Genomic DNA, 19,729 nt, shown 5'->3' with positions numbered 1-19,729 from the left:
ATTGTGCTGCTCTATTTCTAACAAAATAATTTAAGATCATTGTTATGTACAACAAATACACTACAATAAGAACACTGCTGGGTTTCTCAAAGTCAATTTGTGTTGAGACAACATAAAATAATTAAGTTAACTTCTTAGTTTTATCCAATTTAAGTGGATTGAACATGAAAATTGTGATGTTTCAGCTACCTTTAAAATAGTTCTGAAGTAGTTTAAACTAACAGCACACTTAATTTTTGGAGCTTATGTTAGGTGAAAATATAACATTTAATAAAGCACTACGATTTGTGTATTATTTTTCGTATTCTAAAGTATTTAAGCAACCACACTCAACACAATGTTTAATACAAGGTTTTGTAAAAATGGAGCTCTACACACAGTTGAAGTCAGAATTATTATCCCCCTGTTTATTTTTTCCCCAAATTTCTGTTGAACGGAGGGAAGATTTTCAACACATTTCTAAACATAATAGTTTTAATAACTCATTTCTAATACCGGTAAGTAATTTATTTTATCTTTGCCATGATGATAGCACATAATAATTGACTAGATATTTTTCCAAGATACTAGTATTTACCTTAAAGTGACATTTAAAGGCTTAACTAGGTTAATTAGGTTAATGAGGCAGGTTAGGGCAAGTTATTGTATATTGATGGTTTGTTCTGTGGACTATTAAGAAATATAGCTTAAAGTGGGCTTTATAATTTTGAACTTAAAATGGTTTTTAAAAAATTAAAAACTGTTTTTATACTAGCTGAAATAAAACAAATAAAACGTTATCCTTAAGGAAAAATATTAACAGACGTACTGTGAAGAATTCCTTGCTCTATTAAACATCATTTGGGAAATATATATAAAAAAAAAAAAAATCAAAGGGGGGGCTAATAATTTGACTTTTACGGTATATGTATATAGCCTACAGAGAGAGAGAGATGCAGTTTTACTAAACAAAACAGAAATCTTACAAGCTAAAAACAATGAGCTACATTGTAAAAATGCTGGGTTCCTCACAATCAATTTGTTGTGGAACAACATGAAGGAATAAAGTTAACTTGATAGTTTTTACAAATTTAAGTAGATTGAACATAAAACAATTAGAGATGGTTCGATTAGTATATCTGCAGCCGATACAGATTACCGATTCCTCATCATGGTGATCATCCGATACGCATTCTAATGCTTCAAGCTTTATATAACTTTAACATTGCATAAAGCACGTTTTCCTTCCAAGTATGATACTTAAGTGAAGATCTTTCCTTTCCCAAGAGAATAAATGAAGGATGCTGCATATAATCCCTTGAACATGTCTCTTATGACCATTTAGTGTGGATATGTCATTATCAGAAGCAGCTTTGCAAAAAATAATAAATAGACAGGAAAAAAATTGGTAAGAAAAGTGACTAACAATGCAATTTGGAAACATTACAAATAACAAAAGAAGAATTCAAAATGTCTCAATGATGAAAAAGTTTGAAGTGAATATTTGATGCATAAGAAATTAAAATGGATCGTCCCCTGCTTGCAAACCTGTAAACGAACACTTGTGATTGGTTTATAAGATCGGCCCGATTAGCGAGTACTGATTGAGTCATACAATGTGATTATGGGCCGGTACTGATGTCCGGTCGATCGATCAGAGCCTCCCAAAAAATAATATTAGGTTGTCTCCCCATAAAAACTCAAAATTGTGTTTCAGCTAATTTTAATCAAGTAGTTTGAACAAACAGCACATGTCTGGCTGCACATGTGTAAATAATTTCAGTTTCTCCTTTGCTTTGAAATTGGTCATAGTGTCGGTGCGATAACTAACTGTTTAGTCTTGGATGCAAGGCTGTCTGCATTATCAGACTGTCTAACAGAGTCAAACGTGACCTGTAGCCCACGATCAGCCCATCAGTTGGTGAGTGTGTGTGTTTGTGTGTGTGTCTGGGGGGGTTTATTGTAGGGCCAGTCTGTTCAGGGTCACTCTGAAGTAATGGATGTGCCTTTATCCGCACTCATTTTCCCTGGCACGCCGGCGGATATCAGGGACAGATGCCTTGGCTACAAGCCCAGGGTAAATAAAGGACAGGAGGAGGCCATCAAATCTGCCTCCAGGCACAGTCGATGAAGGATAACCGTGTTGCATACAGGCGGGAAAAACCTTAAAGTTAAAGAGCTTTATCTAGTTAGTTAGACTCAACAGTGCTTGGTTTGGTGTTTGCAGTTTCCGCATTAGAGGTCAGATAATGTTCCTATGAAATTGTCAGCTGTGTCTGGATATAAATATATCATTTTGATTTCCTTGTCAGTCAAGGATTGATGTGTAGTTGCAGGGGAAGATGCTCAGTAACCATTTACTTGAAATTACAATACAGAAATCCAATATTTACGGATCATTTGTGCAAAAGACACTGTCTTTTGTTTTTTGCGTAATATATAGAAGGTGTGGATTATATGAAGTATATTATATGTAGTAAAATATATTTATATTATTAAATTATTATAATAATAAGGTTGTTATTATATTATATATTAAAAAAACTTTCTGCTCTACCCCTTTGTAATGTAATTCATATAGATTTTTTTTATACATTCTTAGTTCTGCTACATATTTTTTTATATAGTTTCTTTGTGTTTATGAATTTTTGCTAATAACATTCAGTTTTTAAAGTCTCAAAACTGACTGGGAAATAGGTTAAATATTTTCCAGAAGTGATTTGAGTCAAATTATTGTTTAGTTGTGCAGAGTTTTTGCATATTACAGTGTTATAATCATCCAGAACACAAAACTGCTTCATTAAAAAATACTGTAGAACATTTAAAAGGTGCGATTTACATACGACTGAATATGATTAATGTTTTTTAAAAAAAAATGTAAATCTAAATGATTTTATGAGAATTAATCTAAACTCAAAAAAATCTAACAAAAAAACTATCAAACATTATAAAAAGTTCTTTGATTTTGACAGTTTAGTTTAAACAGAATCTATGATGGTTAAAAGGCCTAAAAGTGTCAAAATATCAACTTACAATGAATTAATAAAATGTTTGATATGTAATTTTTTATTTCAAATAATTACCTAAATGATAAATTATAAAATAATAAATTATAGCCTTTTATTTTAGCTTTTAAAACAAATTCTTGAGGTGCAGCTGATCACAGAGAGTTGGAACAGATTTTCAAATCCTGGTTTCTTTGCAAATCCTGTACTGTGGAAATGTTTATACAGTACGTGTTAGGCATGTTAATACGTTTCTGTTAATGGATACGGTGGGTAAGGAAAACCACACTCCTATGTCCCATTGCAGTGGGCCTCAAAATCACTGGGATTTGGATCCTATTTTAATGTGAGGAAATATATTTAAAAAAAAAAAAGAGAGAGACTTGTTGCGTTTCTATCACCCAAACATGACAGTGGGCACACTATATACACATGTACGCACAGTTCTGTCCAAACAGCATTCAAAAGTAAATTTTGCATCTTAGGTTACCTAAAAGTATATTTGATTTAAATGATTTACATAATTTATTTTCAAATTAAAAATATTAATTTAAATAATAATAATAAATTATAGTGTTATATTTTAGCTTTTAAAACAAATTCTTGAGGTGCAGCTGATCACAGAGAGTTGGAACAGATCTTTCAATCCTGATTTCTTTGCAAATCCTGTACTGTTTATACGCAATAGACATATTAATATGTTTCTGTTAATCAATATAGTGGGTGGGGAAAACTGCACTCCCACATCACTTTGTGGTGGGCCACAAAATTACTGGGATTTGGATCCTATTAGACGGAGAAAAAAGACAGAGACTTGTGTTTATATCACTCCAGTATGACAGTGGCTGCACTATACCTACACACAGTTCTGTCTAAACGGCTCCCAAAAGTAAATTTTGCATCGTAGGTACTCTTTAACACAGTATTTGTATTGTACAAATAGTAAGCATTTGAATGTTTGAAAAAGAAATCTACAAAACTTTAGTAGATTGAAAAGATAATTTTGCATCATACAGTAGGTGCTCTAACACTGCATTTGTATTGTACAAATAGAAATGAATAGGATGTGTTCGGAAAGTCTCTAACTAATAGGAATTTTACCAACCAAACTTTAGACAATTTCTGAATGTGTTGGGGATGTAAAGAAGCAGTCCTATGCAAAAGAGGATGATGAGGAAGGAATGCAACAAAGTAAAGGAAGGACATACCGACCCACTTTCACCAAAGAGTATGCAGAGATGAAAGGATGAGCATGATAAAGTTTCTTCCCCTGGCCTCTGATATTGTACAGTCTGATATACGTGTTCTGCAGCCACACTCCAGCTTCATTTGTGACCCAAACTCAGCATTGTTCTTTATTGTCCACATTTCCAGTGTAAAGTCCCGTTGTCCCAAAGATGAACTGTTGTGAAGAGATTTGAGCCCCTGTGAATAGACGGCACAATGTTTTCATCACCTATGGCCAAACTTTCACAATGATCTGAGACCTCAGTGAACTGTGCTGTCCGTTTTGTTAATCATCATAGGGTTGATGATTGTGTTGTTTGTTTGATCTCCTCATTAATGTTGAAACTGGCTGACTCTTTAAGGCTGATTTGTAACGATGCTGATCGCTCATTCTCACTTTGTGTCTCTCCACAGGCAGGAGGTTCAGGAGAACTGTGTTCGCTGGCGAAAGAAGTTTTCCTTTGTGTGTAAAATGAGTGCCAGTCCTGCCACAGGGGTCCTGGATCCCTGCATTTGCCGAGTGTCTGTGCGTAAGGTTAGTCTCACTGTTATGCACATAGATCTTCCTCATTTTTGCTCCATGACGAATTTTTTTTTCATATGAAGTGATGAATATTATTATAACATTTTTGACGGTTCATGCTATGAACAACTGGCAATGTGCAATGTGGTCTTTGTCTTAACCATTTTATGCATCCTAGATAAAAATTGTTTTGCATAATTTTTTTTACACTTTTTGCAAAAAATAAATAAATAAATAAATAAATATAGTCTTTATCATAATTGAATATTTTTATGCATTTGCAGGTGATACATTTTGATGCATTTGAATAAAGCAGTTTTATTAAACCGCTATATATTTATTAAAATAATGGTTTAGTCACCGAACATCTTTATAAATAGAAAAATAATACATTTTAATTCAAACTAAATAGTGGCCAAAAATTACAAACAAAAATGTCAACTACATTTTATCTTTTTTTTTCCCTTCTCTTATTTTTTCTTTATATTTTTCCCTAACATATACATTTTTGGACTGTTATAGAAAGTTATTTTGTTAGATTAGCTCCAGATTTGGCTTGAGTACTGACAAATCGAATGGATGTGCACAAAAATAATATTGTAAAGCATGCTAAAGAAAATGTGAATTTAAAAGAGAGATTTTGTAAGGGGTGTACTCCTATATGCTGAACACTGTAAATAAATAAATTCACAACGAAAGCCACTAAATTATTCTGTTTATCTATTTTACACCACGTGGGTTTTATGCTGTACTCTTTACTGATACTTTTGGATTCTTAGTAATCAGTTACACTAATGTTCTGGACAAAATGTTTTATTATCTTTGAATACAAAAGATAAGTAACAAAATACACAGTTGAATACAACTTGTAATTTAAGTCCTAAAATCTGGGTCCAGGACAAAGATAAAACAAACCAAATGAAGATTTATACAGAAAAGGTTGTCGAAGCAAATATTAAACTTAAATGAAATAAAGTGTTCTAAACAATTTATGACCTTCTTGAAGTTTAAATCTATGTAAATACAAAATCCCCCTCTGGCATATTTACACTACCGGTCAATATTTTGGGGTCAGTGGGATTTTTAAATGTTTTAAAATAAGCTTCTCCTGCTCACCAAGACTGCGTTTATTTCATTAAAAATTGTAAAATTGTGAAATGTTATTGCACTAAAAAATAAATGTTCAAAGTATTTATAAATTAATTTTATAATTTATACCAGTGATTTTTTTTTACATTTAATAAATGCCACCACAGAATAATCTTATTTAAATTATTAAATAAAATTAATAATAAAAAAAACTAGTGTAGTGTAAGTGCCTTTAGTTGACACTTTCCAGATTACTCTCCTCATGCTAATTTTGCTATGTAATTGAGGCAAATTCTGTGCATTCCCAGCAAAATCTTTGTGCATTACGAATCGACACACGTAAATACCTAAATTTGCATTTGGTGTGAACCAGCATTGCCCTTAATAACAGGCTAATCATGGAGTTAATCAGTGAGTTAAGGTTTATATATACTCCATACAGGCTGTCTGCTATCTCATTTTTTCTTTGCTCTCGTTACCCTTTACTCCCTTTGCCTTAGTGTCACCACGCCAATGGCAAACATATTGCATAACAACTAATCTCTTTGTTTTTTGCCTTCCAGGAACTGAAAGGTGGAAAGGCTTTTTCAAAGGTAAGATCTTTCCACCCATATCATCACTTCCATGACATGTCTTTTACTTCTTTCTCTCCATATGATTGTTTCTTTATCATGAACCGTCTCTGAGGAATCATCACAGATTTCTCTCTCACGCTCTCTTACAGAAGGCAGTTTTTATCTCTGAGTCTTATATGTTTATAAACACAAAGCACTTGTGAGTTTCATTTATACACACATATTTGCATACTGAAGTCAGAAACCTTCAGGGCATTGCATGTACAGGAAGTACAGCAAAAGCAAATATGAAGAATGTTATGCAGTGGGAGGTTAGTATTAGAAATTCAGAGTTCTCGTCTGTGCCTGTAAAATATGTTTTTTTTTTTTTTTTTTTTAATACCTTGAAAATCCAGAAAGCACACTGCCATCAGAAATTGGCTGTAACAATCTTTAATAATTGTACAAAAATTCAGTCAATCAGTGATGACAATGAAAAGCTGAACAAGTGTTTTTAGTAATTACAGTTCAGCCTGTCACGATTACGTCAACAAAGGAAACAAGACATTCTCTAAATGGTCAAAGGCCCTTAGTTTCATTACACTGCTGATGCATGCATATATACGTGTACATGCATGCACAAACACACACACATATTTAGTTTATTAATTGTGCAAATTTGACATATACCTACATTATTTTTATGTTGATCAAATAATATTAGAATATGATGATGATAATAATAATAATAATACATTTTATTTGTAATGTGCTTTTCTTAAACCAAAAGCAGTACAATAGAAGATATTAAACACATAAAATTAAAAATAAAGTACAGGATACAAAAATCACCTTTAATCAACTTTTTAAAGTGATTCATAGTTGGTGTGTTTTGGATATTGATAGGAAGACCGTTTCATAATTTAGAGAAAAAAGCTCTTTCTCTCATAGTCTTTAGTTTACATTCCTGAACACAACCCTACTACTTAATCTACCCCTTACTGCAAACCTGTTTGCATCTTAAAACTTTCAGATAAATATCATTTGTTTATCATTTGTTGCATTTTCTTTTCGGCTTAGTCCCTTTATTAATCTGGGGTCACCACTGCGGAATGAACTTATCCAGCCTGTTTTATACAGCGGATGCCCATCCATCACTGGGAAACATCCATATACATTCATTAACAGACATGTATTACGGGCAATTTAGCTTACCCAATTCACCTGTACCGCATGTTTTTGGACTGTGGGGGAAACCGGAGCACCCAAAGAAAACTCGCGTGAACACAGTGAGAACATGCAAACTCCACACAGAAATGCCAACTGACCCAGCCAACCAGGGACCTTCTTGCTGTGAGGCGATTGTGCTAGCCACTGCGCCACCATGATGCCCATTTATTTATTTATCATTGTTATTATTATTATTATTATTATTATCATTTTAATCATTTTTCCCCTCATAGAAATCAAAGGCTGGTCCAGACCGTTTTTATAGGTCTTTACTTTGGTCCCCACAATGTAGCATAAACACACACACACACACACACACACACACACACACACACACACACACACACAAATTTTAATGTAAATAGTAATTTGAACAGCAATGTACTTTATCTAGTAATGTTGGCAATCTTTTTGTTTGTTTTTTCTTGAAAGAAATTAATATTTGAATTCAACAAGGATGAATTAAATGTTTACAGTGGCGGTGAACACATTTATGAAATATCTGGTCATTTTGATATTCTTTAACTTTTCCTTTCGCTCTAAATTTTTTTCCAGGCAACTTTTTCAATGTAAATAATGTCAAGCAATATTAAAGTGATATTCAAATACCTAATAATAAGGGGCTAATAACTTTGACCTTAAAAAAAAATAAAGTCTTCTTTCATTCTAGCCAAAATAAAACAAATAAAACTTTCTCCAGAAGAAAAAAAAGTATAGGAAATACTGTGAAAAATTCCTTGCTCTGTTAAACAGATTTTGGGAAATATTTGACGAAGAGACAAAAAAAATAAATTACAGGAGGGCTGATAATTTTGATTTTGATTGTACATGGAGTGTTTTGCATTATATTGTGAAGATGTGTCTTGTAGCACGTGCAATAGTCACCAGTGTTGCTAGTTGTTTAAGCATGTGATAATGCTGCTTTCAGTCATCGTTGCTAAATTACTGCAGAGGAACATGTTTGTAATGAGTTACAGAAGGATGTTGTTTTTGGGAGTGTGTATCCGTGTCCTTTTCTGCTCATTTACTGATCTCTTACGTCCTGAACAAGAGTGGCGTGTCAAAGCAGAGCACTGACACAGCAGAAAAAGCTAATTTGTGAGGTCAAATCTATGGACTGTAACCGGGAACGATGGAGAAACACAGGAAGGAGGGGTGGATTTGACCTTTAAGATGAAATAGAGATATTTACTGTAGCAGATAATTGAACGCTATGGAACATTGACACATTTATTAATCAATGTGAATCCTGGAATCACTTGGGTATTGGCAGTCTCAGAGCCTGGAATTGTGGAAGTCTGGAGCAAACCACATAAAAGTTTTAAGGACAGGAATGGTTTTCAGAAAGGGGATGTGTGCCAGTCATGGGGGAAGTGGTTTGTGCTAAAGGCAGCAGTGGAACATCCAATATAGATAAAGCAGGGTACAAACACAGACAGACACACATACTAAAATCTGAGATGAAGACAAAATATGTACTGTCTCAATCTTTTCTGATTATTAATGTCCCTTTTTTGACCATTTTTCATTTTTTTTAAAACATTTTTAGCACAAAAAGAGGGTGAAATAAAATAAAATAGGGAATAAATAAAAAGGAATGGAATTAAAAGGTCACCAGAGACATCACATACAGCTCGTGCATCATTCATATGCAGTTTTGGCTTTTTATGACAGTTATAAATTCTTGTTTGGACATACAGTCCCATTGGGCTCCTCTCCATCAGAAATAAAAACTGGATAGAGGCATAGTAAATAAAAAAATCTTTAATAAATACCTTTTAAGAAACATGACGCACTCCATAATCATGTAATGTCCCACTTTTTCAGCACATGTACAGGATGACGATTTAAGTGTATATAGATAGTTAAAGTTTTTGCTGTATCATTTATATTATGACATATATATATCCGCAAGCATGCACGAATGAGACACTATTTTGGGCTGATGGACATACCCGAAGCACTCACACAGAAAGTATTGCTCCCAGACTGCTTGTAATCCCAAATTCATTTCTTTTTCTTTTTGTGGTTTATTGCACTTGAATGGCCAAATGTGACACTGTCAGATTTGTCTTAAGTGAATAGCAGAACTTTGTGGTTTATTAGATATGTGTATTAGGTCTTAATATATTAATAAAACAAAGAACAAAAGACAGAGAAAACAGCTTACAGCTTTTGTTTTGACTTTAAAAATCAATACGTTTTCATGGAGTGTTCATGATACACTTTCTTCCACTTACTGCTGAACGTGTGATAAATTATATTCGGTGTGTGTGTGCCTGCATTTGTCCTTTTATCCCTTGCTGTAATATCACACATCAATGATTTTTAAAGGCCAGCTGGTCACGTGCTGCAGTGCTGACTGTATAGGGTATTCAACCAATAAAGCAAATGAAAAGATTTATATCAGATACTCTTCTATCATTGGCCAAGGTTAATAGAATTGTTTGACCGAGAACATTGTTGTTGTTGAGAAAGAAGAGCGAGAGAGGGAGATTTCAGAGAAATGTAGGAAGAATGCTTGCCAGTAGTATTGGAGAAACCTTTATTAAGTGAGAAACAGAGGGATTTCGTGCATGACTGACTGCCAGCTTCACATGCCTGTTGTTATGTAAGAGCACTCCTAAGAGTTAACCAGTTCCTTTCCTTCTTCAGTAAGCTAGCTTGTGTGCTTTTTACAGCGTGACAACATGCACTTTTTGTCTTTTGCCTAAATTCAGTGTTCCCCAAATAAATGAACCTAGACGTTGCAAAGCAGGATAAATAGGATAAACACTGAACATGTTTGTTGTGACTTGTTCATGATGTCATGCTCGTAGAGCTAATGATATACAGTGGGGGAAATGAGTATTGAACACGTCATGTTTTTTCCTGGGAATAATATTTCTATAGGAGCTGTTGACATGGACTTGCGATACCAAACAATACCACCATACAAATTAAAACAAAACAAAAGCTGAAAAACTGGTGGTGTGTATTAACAATGGAATGACTCGGGGAGAAAGTACTAAACTGAAAAGTTTTAATTCTTTATATTTTTGGTAATGGCAGCTTAAAGACGCCTCTCATATGTAGAATGAAATCACATGCGTTGCTTCAACAGAGTGTGTAAATCTTGATAGTTCTGTGAGTCTCGTCTATCAAAGCTGATCTTCATTTAGTATTCTCTGTTGGATTCAAGTCAGGTGATTGGCTGGGCCATTCAAGAGCTTGATTTTCTTTCTCTGAAACCAGAGTTGAGGGTGTCCTTGGCTGTGTTTTGGATCATTGTCTTGTTGAAACGTCAACCCTGGTTTACAACATCTGGTGGAAATTTCAATATTCTATAGCACCTTTAGAAATATGTTTAATAATTCTTAATTCTTATTAATTTCCTCTACAATAACTTTTAGTGATGTAACGATTCATTCAATTCATAACACTGATCTCACAATATGATTATTAATTTATTTGTATTTTTTACAATTTTAAAAACAAATTGAGGTTTGACCTTTTATCATTTTTTGTTGTCTTTGTAATAAAAATATATTTTGTCAAATAATAAACATAAACTGAAACTTTAATTTAAACAAACGTCAAGACTTTTCTTAGCCCTTATTTTTTCTTTTTTTTTTAAGCATATCTACATTTTCTGGCAAGCTGGAATCTCTGCACATTTGCAATGCACACTGCTGATGAAAATAAAATTGAGCAAATGAGTTGAAAGGGAGTGCAAAACAACTGAGAACAGTTTTTTTTTCCCCCATTGCTGTCCACTTCAATTTGAATCAATTTCAACTGGCTCACTGTCAATGGTTACATCCTAATAACTATAAAAACTGGAGAATAAGACCTGTGTGGTTGAGTTTAGAGCTTGGTTTGGAGTGTTTGAACCTTATTTCTGAACTGCTGATCAAATCGTTGTTTTATTCCTTTTTCTTCATCTCCAGCTGGGCTTTGCTGACCTCAACTTGGCGGAGTTTGCTGGTTCAGGCTCCACTGTTCGCTGCTGTATACTGGAGGGCTACGACACCAAGAACACTCGGCAAGACAACTCCATACTCAAGGTGAGCACGTCTTTTGTTTGTGGAAAAAGACTTGTGCGTGTGTAGGTGTGATCTCTGGCTTTTCCTTCCGGACTGACTCTAAAGGCTCATACACAAAATAAAAACATTGCCCTTTTCATCCTGAAAGGTCCATGACCTTAGCACCTTTGGAGATTATTGTTTAAAAGCAGAACTGTTCTCACTATAAACACAGTCCTCAGTGTGGGCGACGTGTGACCGGTCAAACCCTCTCACAAGTCTTTGTGATGACTGACTGACTGACTCACCGTCTCTTAGACATGTCAGGAGGAAAATGTGAAAGAACAGACATTTAATCAGAGATATTTTGGTTGTTTTGACTCATCTTGATCTAGATTCATGTGTAGCTTTCACAAGTATGTTTTAGGAGTCAACTGTCATTTAAGCTGTATATCACCTCTTTTAGATTGAAAATGTCATCTTTCCTCCCAGGTTACCATTGGCATGACTTTGCTCTCTGGAGATCCCTGCTTCAAAACGTGAGTGTGCTGTATAATGTAGATGACTTTGTTTTATTGAATACTCTTTATTAGTTTTTAAACCACTAGGGGCCCTTGGCAAACTTGCTGGGAGGTCTCCAAATCACTAAATATATGACTTAAGACAAATCGACTAAAATCATGTTCAATCACTCTATCAACAACTTCTTTTTAAACTGTTCTCGCAGTACTGGAAGATTTCCTGAACATGTGCATTTTAAACAATGTCCATTTGACACAAGAAGTCATGTTAAGAAGAAATCAAACCACTTTTCTGAATGCTCAGTTTAAATCAGTTGTTAATGGAAGGGATACATCTGCAGCTGGAAATGAATGAGAATCGTTTATTTTATATATTAAAATACACAATAATTGTATTTTATTAATTATATTAATAAATATTTATTTTTATAAATATGTATTTTTATTAATTCAACCAAGTTTTATTCATATTATTAATTAAATTGCATTTTATTAATGCCTATTCCTATTCTAACCCTAAACCTAACCCTGACAGTAACATAAAAATGGCCATTGTTATACAGTGTGACGAAAATGTTGCTATATTGATGTGCAGCTGTATTTCTTCTCGACTTTACCATATAAAAATCTCCTCTTGTTGATTTTTCTGAAAAATTATAAAGCAAATGTAAAATGTGGACCAATAGAGAGGAAGCATGAGCTCAGTGCCCTCTGATGATGTCTAAAACTTTCTGTGTTTTCGTCTTCAGGCCTGTGAGCACAGCTAAGACCATTGCCATGGCTGGCCAGGACCCCTCTCTGCAGCTGGACCGCAAGGGAGAGGGCACCGCTGACCACCCTGTGCCAACCCTCAGCCGCAACACTCGCAGATCAATCAAAAGCAGGACCCCGCTGAACAACTCTGGTATGACCAACACGCATACTGCAGACCACCCGAAACTGAAAAACTGGAGAACAAGTAGATAAACTCTTTACATCTGTTATTGCAATAAAAGTGTCATATTTTTGTAAGGACTATCTTGAAGTTGTTGTGTTGTTTAGTGCTAACCTGAGCTGTTTGATGTTTAGGAGGCCTTCAGGAGGGATTGGAGGAGAACCTGTCCAGTCCTGATGAAGTGTTTCACAATGGACACTCACGAAACTCCAGCTTTGCCAGCCAACAGAGCAAAATCTCAGGTGGGATTCAGGGCACGAACAAAAGAATATCAGGTACAGATTATAGCCAATTACAGAATAAAACAAAATAAACTACACTTCTGTCTTTTACATTTAATCTTTTAGACTCGCAAATTAACAGTCTATTGTGATTTATAATACAAGAGCAGTGATAAAAACAAAAACATAATTAATTTTCACTTAATCAAATTGTATGCTTTTTTTTCATTTTCATACGCTGCAGTTCAAAAGTTTGTACTATTTATAAAAGAGAGTCTCCTACCAAAGCACATTTGCCTAAATAGTCTAAACTATAATATTGTTAAATTATTACATTTAAGTTAAGTTGCTTATATAAAGTAACTTTTGTATTTAAATTATTGTATGCAATTAGTCGTTGTTTTCTGTGTTATTTTAGCAGAATTCTCAGCAGCTTTCACTGTCAAATGATCTTTCAGAAATCATTTTGAAGATGATTATTTTGGTGCTCAAGAAAAATGAATTATTTACATTTTAATATTGTTAGGATAATCTAATCTGATTCATATTGTCACTTCATATCATCAGCAAAAAGTATTTCAAATATGCAACATTACACATGTTCGAACTGTCACAATTGATTAATTATATTGATTTTTGCTAAATTAAAAGTATTTATTTTTTCAAGAAACACTTTTGAACTGTAGTGTATTAATTAGTTTTAACCACACATTCTACTTGGGGGAAAATCACTCTTTTCCTTTCTTCCTCTTCTTTTGTTGTTGTTGTTGTTGTTGTTTATTTGCATCAATACAAATGTTCCTGTTTGTTTAGTTTGTCACAGATTTTGTACTTGTCCTCCACATAGGCTGCAGCGCAGAGCACTCACACTCCTCCAGCCTGACAGATCTGTCCCAGCACCGGCGCAACACCTCCACCAGCAGCAGCAACACATCAGGAGGCACGTCTACAACTGTGGAGAGCCCAGCAGACCAAGAGAAAGAGCTGCTGAAACCAGAAAGACCCCCTCGGCCCCCACGACCCACTCTGCCCCTAAACAGACTCTCAAGGTGAGGAGTCAATGACACATTTGCTTTACTTTATTAAGACACTAACACTTGCTTTATGCTCTGCTCTGAATTTGTTGACAGACCAAACTGACTACCACTTAAAGTTTAGATTCTCTGCCTGAGCCAGAGCAACAGGCTGATATTTCCTGCCACTATCGTCGGGTCGGGCTGTGGGTCTACAAAATTATACAATTTGCAATGTGTGTCATGCGCAGCAACGCTCTTACTCCGGCAACAGCATCTCCTCCACTGGCACACATTCACACCGCACGCACAAGCCGATGTGAAGCAGCGCGTGCGTATGTAGAGCAGAAATGGTGCTTAAAAATCAATGGATCTTATCGATGCATTTATTGGGTTAAAATTGCTACTTTTCACTGTCATTCAATGTGCTTTGGTTATTATCAAAGCACCGTCACTTTAATTAAGCATGAGTAGCAGCAAAAATAGACCCAGTGCTGAAATGATCGCAGAAATGCATCAGCTGTTCCCAAGCTCCGCACCGCTTCTGTGTGGTATGAAAGCTGTAAACATTGACGCCAAAAAAAAACACATGCTACTCATGCTCTGCTCACACGTGCAGTGTGAAATTGGTAATGGCAAAAAAACAGGGACTTCCAAGATGCAGAGACACATGAAGCAGGCTTGCCATTGTAAAAAGGATGACAGCTGGCCTTCATTTTCCTCTTTTGTTACGATCTTTTCTAAATTACAAACAATGCTGTTTACATGCTTCGCTCTTGTTGCATTATTCATTAAGATAAATCCAAACTAATTTCTGTAGTTCAAATAATTGAATTCGAATTGTAGTTGAGAACGAATCTTATAACAGTCCACGTATTAAAAATAGTTAAAATAGGCTCATACAGTAATTACAGTTAATGTATCGGACCGGGTCAGGCTCGGATGCAAGGTGCAGAGGCTTCGGTAGGGTTGGTTACATTTTTTGGGCCTGATCTAGGCTCTACTACCAATTTCTTAAAGGAATAGATCATTCGAAAGTAGCATTACATTATAAATTACCCTTAAGCAAGGAGTGTCCACACTCTGTTCTAGAGGGCCAGTGTCCTGCAATGTTTAGTTCCAACCCCAATCAGACAAACCTGGACTAGCTAATCAAGCTTTTACTAGGCTTTCTAGAAACATCCTTGCAGGTGTGTTGAGGCCAAGTTAGAGCTAAAATCTGCAGGACACTGGCCCTCCAGGACCGAGTTTAGACACCCTTGCCTTAAGCTATTCTCTAAAAATCTTATTAGGTCTGGTGCGCCAGTAATTAGCACACTCTGATTCGCTTGTGGAATGAATGCACATTGCATTATTGTTGATGGAAAATCTAAAACATACACAAATATATAAACACTAAGCATAAATATCCACTGCATTGCGCTGTTCATTAGATGAGCAAATGAAAATAAATAAATGAACATAAAACAGCAGAGAGAAAAAGCATATCTTATGCAGCAGATTGATGTGTTTTTGTAACAGAAATATTTCTAATTGTTTTTTGAAAATGGCTGCATCTTGTTGAATGCACACAGTTTGTTTGTCACAGATGATGACGACAAGAACTAGTTGGCTTGGTGTTTCTGTACAACATTATACAGTTTGTTAGTATTGTGCTATTAGTATTGTACAGTAAATTACTCTTACAATGCCATGGATGTGTTTTTAGCAGAGTTTTGATTAGTAATACTATTAGCACTTCATTTAGACAACTTTAAAGATTTTTTTGGAAACCTTAGATTTTCAAATGTTTGTGTTTTGGTCAAATATTAACCTAAAAAAGTATAAACATTGGAAAGCTTATTTTATGTCAGCTTTTAGGGCATATAAATCTTAATAAAAAAAGAGACTTACAACTGGTATGTGGTCAACTTATTTAAAAATGAAAACGCAAGATAATAAAAATACATATTTAAAAATCTCCTATCTCTAAACAGGAGGAAGAAGGACTCTGTAGAAAATCATCCCACATGGGTTGACGACACGCGCATCGATGCAGATGATATTGTGGAGAAGATTGTCCAGAGTCAAAACTTTGCCGATGTCAGCAACAATGAAGGTGTGTTGAGACACTGTTGAGGTGTACTAACACCTCGTAAACTCATTTATTTAAATGTAACATTTTGATTGTGTGTGTGTAAGTCAGAGTATTTCCCACTTGGGAAGCTTTTATATCTCTGAGGCTGACAATTGTGTCACTCTTTTTCTCACAGACAGCAATTTAACACTGTTTATCAGCAGAGATGGGACCACAGCATTGAGTGGCATCCAGCTTGTCAACAGGTAAACTGCTGCTCTTTATATGCTTTTAAAAATCGTTATTAAATATGTAAGAATATGCTATTTAAAGTAGGACACTGATTACATTGGTCCAAAGTAAAACTAGCCAAATTGAAACTGAATATATAGAATATATAGAGAATATATCTCGTATGTTTTGGGCCTGTTCAATATTAAAGGATTTCTGGCAGCTACTATTTAAATTTCTCTCAAACATATTAAAAATCTATATAGAATCTGAGGCCATAATTTCAATATTTGCTATCACACCACAGTCCTTATGTTTTAATAAAAGTAAAATCAATGTGATTGCCTTTGCTATGCTTTTAGCTAGAAGGTTATTATTGCTGAAATGGAAGGAAAAATTTCCTCTAACCTTTAAGCAGTGGCTTATGGAACTTCTACACCAACTGACCATAGAAAAGATATACCATAAGCGGTTGTACTGATATGTTTTTTCTCACTTGGCAACCTGTATTAAATCACATAAAGGAGATGGACGCCTCAGTTATTTTAGAGTAGAACCTATCCTTCTTTTTTTTTTTTTTAATAATTATATAAGAGCAAAATTTGTTTTACTTAAAATTATTATTTATTTGTATTTCATTTTAATATTATTCATATATTTTTATAAAACCTTAATGTTTATGTGTGCAACGGGCGAAAAAATTGTAAAGCAATTTGTACTGCACGTTTTATATCTAACATGTTCAATAAAAAAAAAATGCAAAAAACATTAGTAAAAACTATAAAACTGATGAAATTTTTGAGTTTGGTAAGATTATATGTTTTGGAAAGAAATATATTTTTTCCATGTTTGCATGTGTTTGTGCAAATATACTGTAAAATAGTATTATTATAAAATATATAATACTGCAACTTAAAGTGACCGTTTATTTTAAAATTGTAAAAAAAAAAAAAAGTTTCATCTTAAAGTCCTGTTTTAAGCAGAATTTCACTGTCTGTTCAGGAGAGTATTTGTATTTTTATGGTAATTTTTTTATATTATATGTGAATTGTTCTTCGCTTTTCTTCGGCAGGGTGTCTGCAGGTGTTTTTGAACCGGTGGTGATCGAGAGCCATTAGATCTGCGGTGTTAGTGGTCACTCTCTTGCACAGCCACTGCCTTTTTTTGTTTTTCAATGATGGAGAAAGAAAGACAAGGACTGGACTTCACAACTCGCCCCTCTTATAAGAGTCTGACATATTACTCGTATATTATTACAACCCTTACATACTGATCATGCAGTACAATTACTGACAAAAATGTCTTGGGAATTTTTTCGAAAAAGTTCATTGTCCTTAGAATTATTTTACAGAAGATTCTGAGAGAACAAACTACTTGAAATGCCTTAAGAAGTGAGGCAGGATGGGGAGCTTAAGTCGAACACTGTGAAATATGAGGGAAGTCCAAAGGATTTAGACTGAAAATTCAGTTCATAGTTTTATTGAAATTTTATTTCATGTTTGAAAGTGGGAAGATTTAATGTCTTAAGTTAGTTTTTTAAGCATTTACACCCCTATTTTATACAAACCACTGAGTTTAGTCAGTAAGCAGCCCTTTAACGTGTGAGGAATGTTGATTAAGTATGTATGGCTGGCCATATAAACATTCCGAGGCAAAGAAAAAACAGTTCCTCTATGTGACCATTTTCAGTATCTCATTGCTTGTGCTTGTTCATCAGAGTTGGGCAGTGGTTTGCTTACATATTTCCCAGCTGGACTGGTGAACATGAAATACATTAATATACTGTATCTCCCCCCTTCCTTTTTTCCCCCTCTTTCTCTTTACTCTTTAAGATTTGAAGTTTAATACAAACTTCGTCTTTCCAACTTTCTGTTTTCCTTTTTAAGTTTTGCATTTTGCTGCTGGTTTCAGTTTAGAAAAATCGTGTGACTATGACTTTGTCTCTGGCAGCACTGCAATGCATGCAACACAGCACAACAGGCCATTTGTGGTGTTTGTTTGCTAGGGTTTTGTCACAGTCAGATCAGATGCCAGTGAGATCCTGCATTGTGTGGCTATAATGGGGTCTAATGAAATAATTTTTTAAAACTTTTTTAGATTTCCCCTTTTAAGTTAAACAAAAAATTTATTTAAATAAAAAAAAAAACTTCATAAAGGGATGGAAATTCACTCACTGTGAACTCACCCTCAAGTTGTTCCAAACCTTTATTATTTTCCTTTTTCTGTTGAACACAAAATAAGATATTTTGAAGCATGTTGGAAAAACAAATACTATGGAAAACAGTGGTTACTGGTTTCTAACTTTTTCCAAATAACTTATTTTGTCTTCAACAGAACAAAGAAATATAAACTGGTTTGGGACAAGTGAAGCATGAGTAATAGGTGACACAAGTTTTAGTTTTGGGTGATTTATCCCTTTATGTTTCTTTGTATACATTATTACACTACAGCCCTTCTATTTGGGTACATTTTTAACATTTTTGTAACCTTCTTTTTAAGTTTGGTTGAACCAAACATTTTTTTTTAGAGTCAGAGCAGCTCTTTAGATGAAGCTTATGCCCTCATATCCTGATAGAAGTTTTAGTTTGTGTGTAGTAAACAAAACCTTGGCGTCCACACACACACACACACACACAAGCAGAACATGCAGACGTCATGATTAAACATACTTTCACATTCACATAATACATCAATACACAGTGCTCAGCATATATAAGTACAGCCCTCACAAGTCTATGTTTTGAATTCATATTTAATAGGAAGCTATAGAATATTATATTTGTGCATATACATTAGATTAGTCAGTACTGAAGCCAAATCTGGAGCTAATCTAACAAAATAACTGCCGATAACGGTCCATATACTTGTACACCCAAATTTGTATGTCATAGAAAAATATTAAAAACAAATTAAAAAAAAAAAAAGGAAAAATCAAGAGAAGTTGTAAAGAATTTAAGAAAATAATTTAGTTGACTTTTCTTAAGTTGTAATTTTTTGTGCAATATTTTGCTTGAATTCAACTGTATTATCTTTCAATTTCTAAATATTTTTAGTGACTAAAATATTATTTTATAAATGTATCTGTTTAATAAATCTGTTTTGTTTAAATGCACCATAATACATTGCCTATATTCACTGAGAT

The 19,729-nt window shown here is 34.3% G+C and overlaps 1 protein-coding gene across 4 annotated transcripts in view; it reads left to right on the top strand.

Moving 5' to 3' along the window:
* Positions 1–19,384, top strand: part of eeig1b (estrogen-induced osteoclastogenesis regulator 1b) — a 51,885-nt gene extending 32,501 nt beyond the window's left edge. Inside the window, exons 4-13 of one of the 4 annotated variants that reach the window (XM_087252839.1) lie at positions 4,626–4,746; positions 6,387–6,416; positions 11,537–11,653; positions 12,104–12,150; positions 12,882–13,036; positions 13,201–13,341; positions 14,135–14,336; positions 16,277–16,398; positions 16,553–16,622; positions 17,660–19,384. In XM_087252839.1, coding sequence (XP_087108965.1) covers positions 4,626–4,746; positions 6,387–6,416; positions 11,537–11,653; positions 12,104–12,150; positions 12,882–13,036; positions 13,201–13,341; positions 14,135–14,336; positions 16,277–16,398; positions 16,553–16,622; positions 17,660–17,705 — 1,051 coding nt within the window. In that variant the 3' untranslated portion in view covers positions 17,706–19,384. 4 annotated transcript variants of the gene reach the window in all.
* Positions 19,385–19,729: the final 345 nt, after the last annotated feature.

The sequence above is a fragment of the Danio rerio genome, chromosome 5 (genome assembly GCF_052040795.2).
Source record: "Danio rerio strain M-AB ecotype USA chromosome 5, GRCz13ab, whole genome shotgun sequence".
NCBI lineage: Eukaryota > Metazoa > Chordata > Actinopteri > Cypriniformes > Danionidae > Danio > Danio rerio.
Note: the sequence above shows the minus strand (reverse complement) of the source record. Positions and strands in the feature narration are given on the sequence as shown.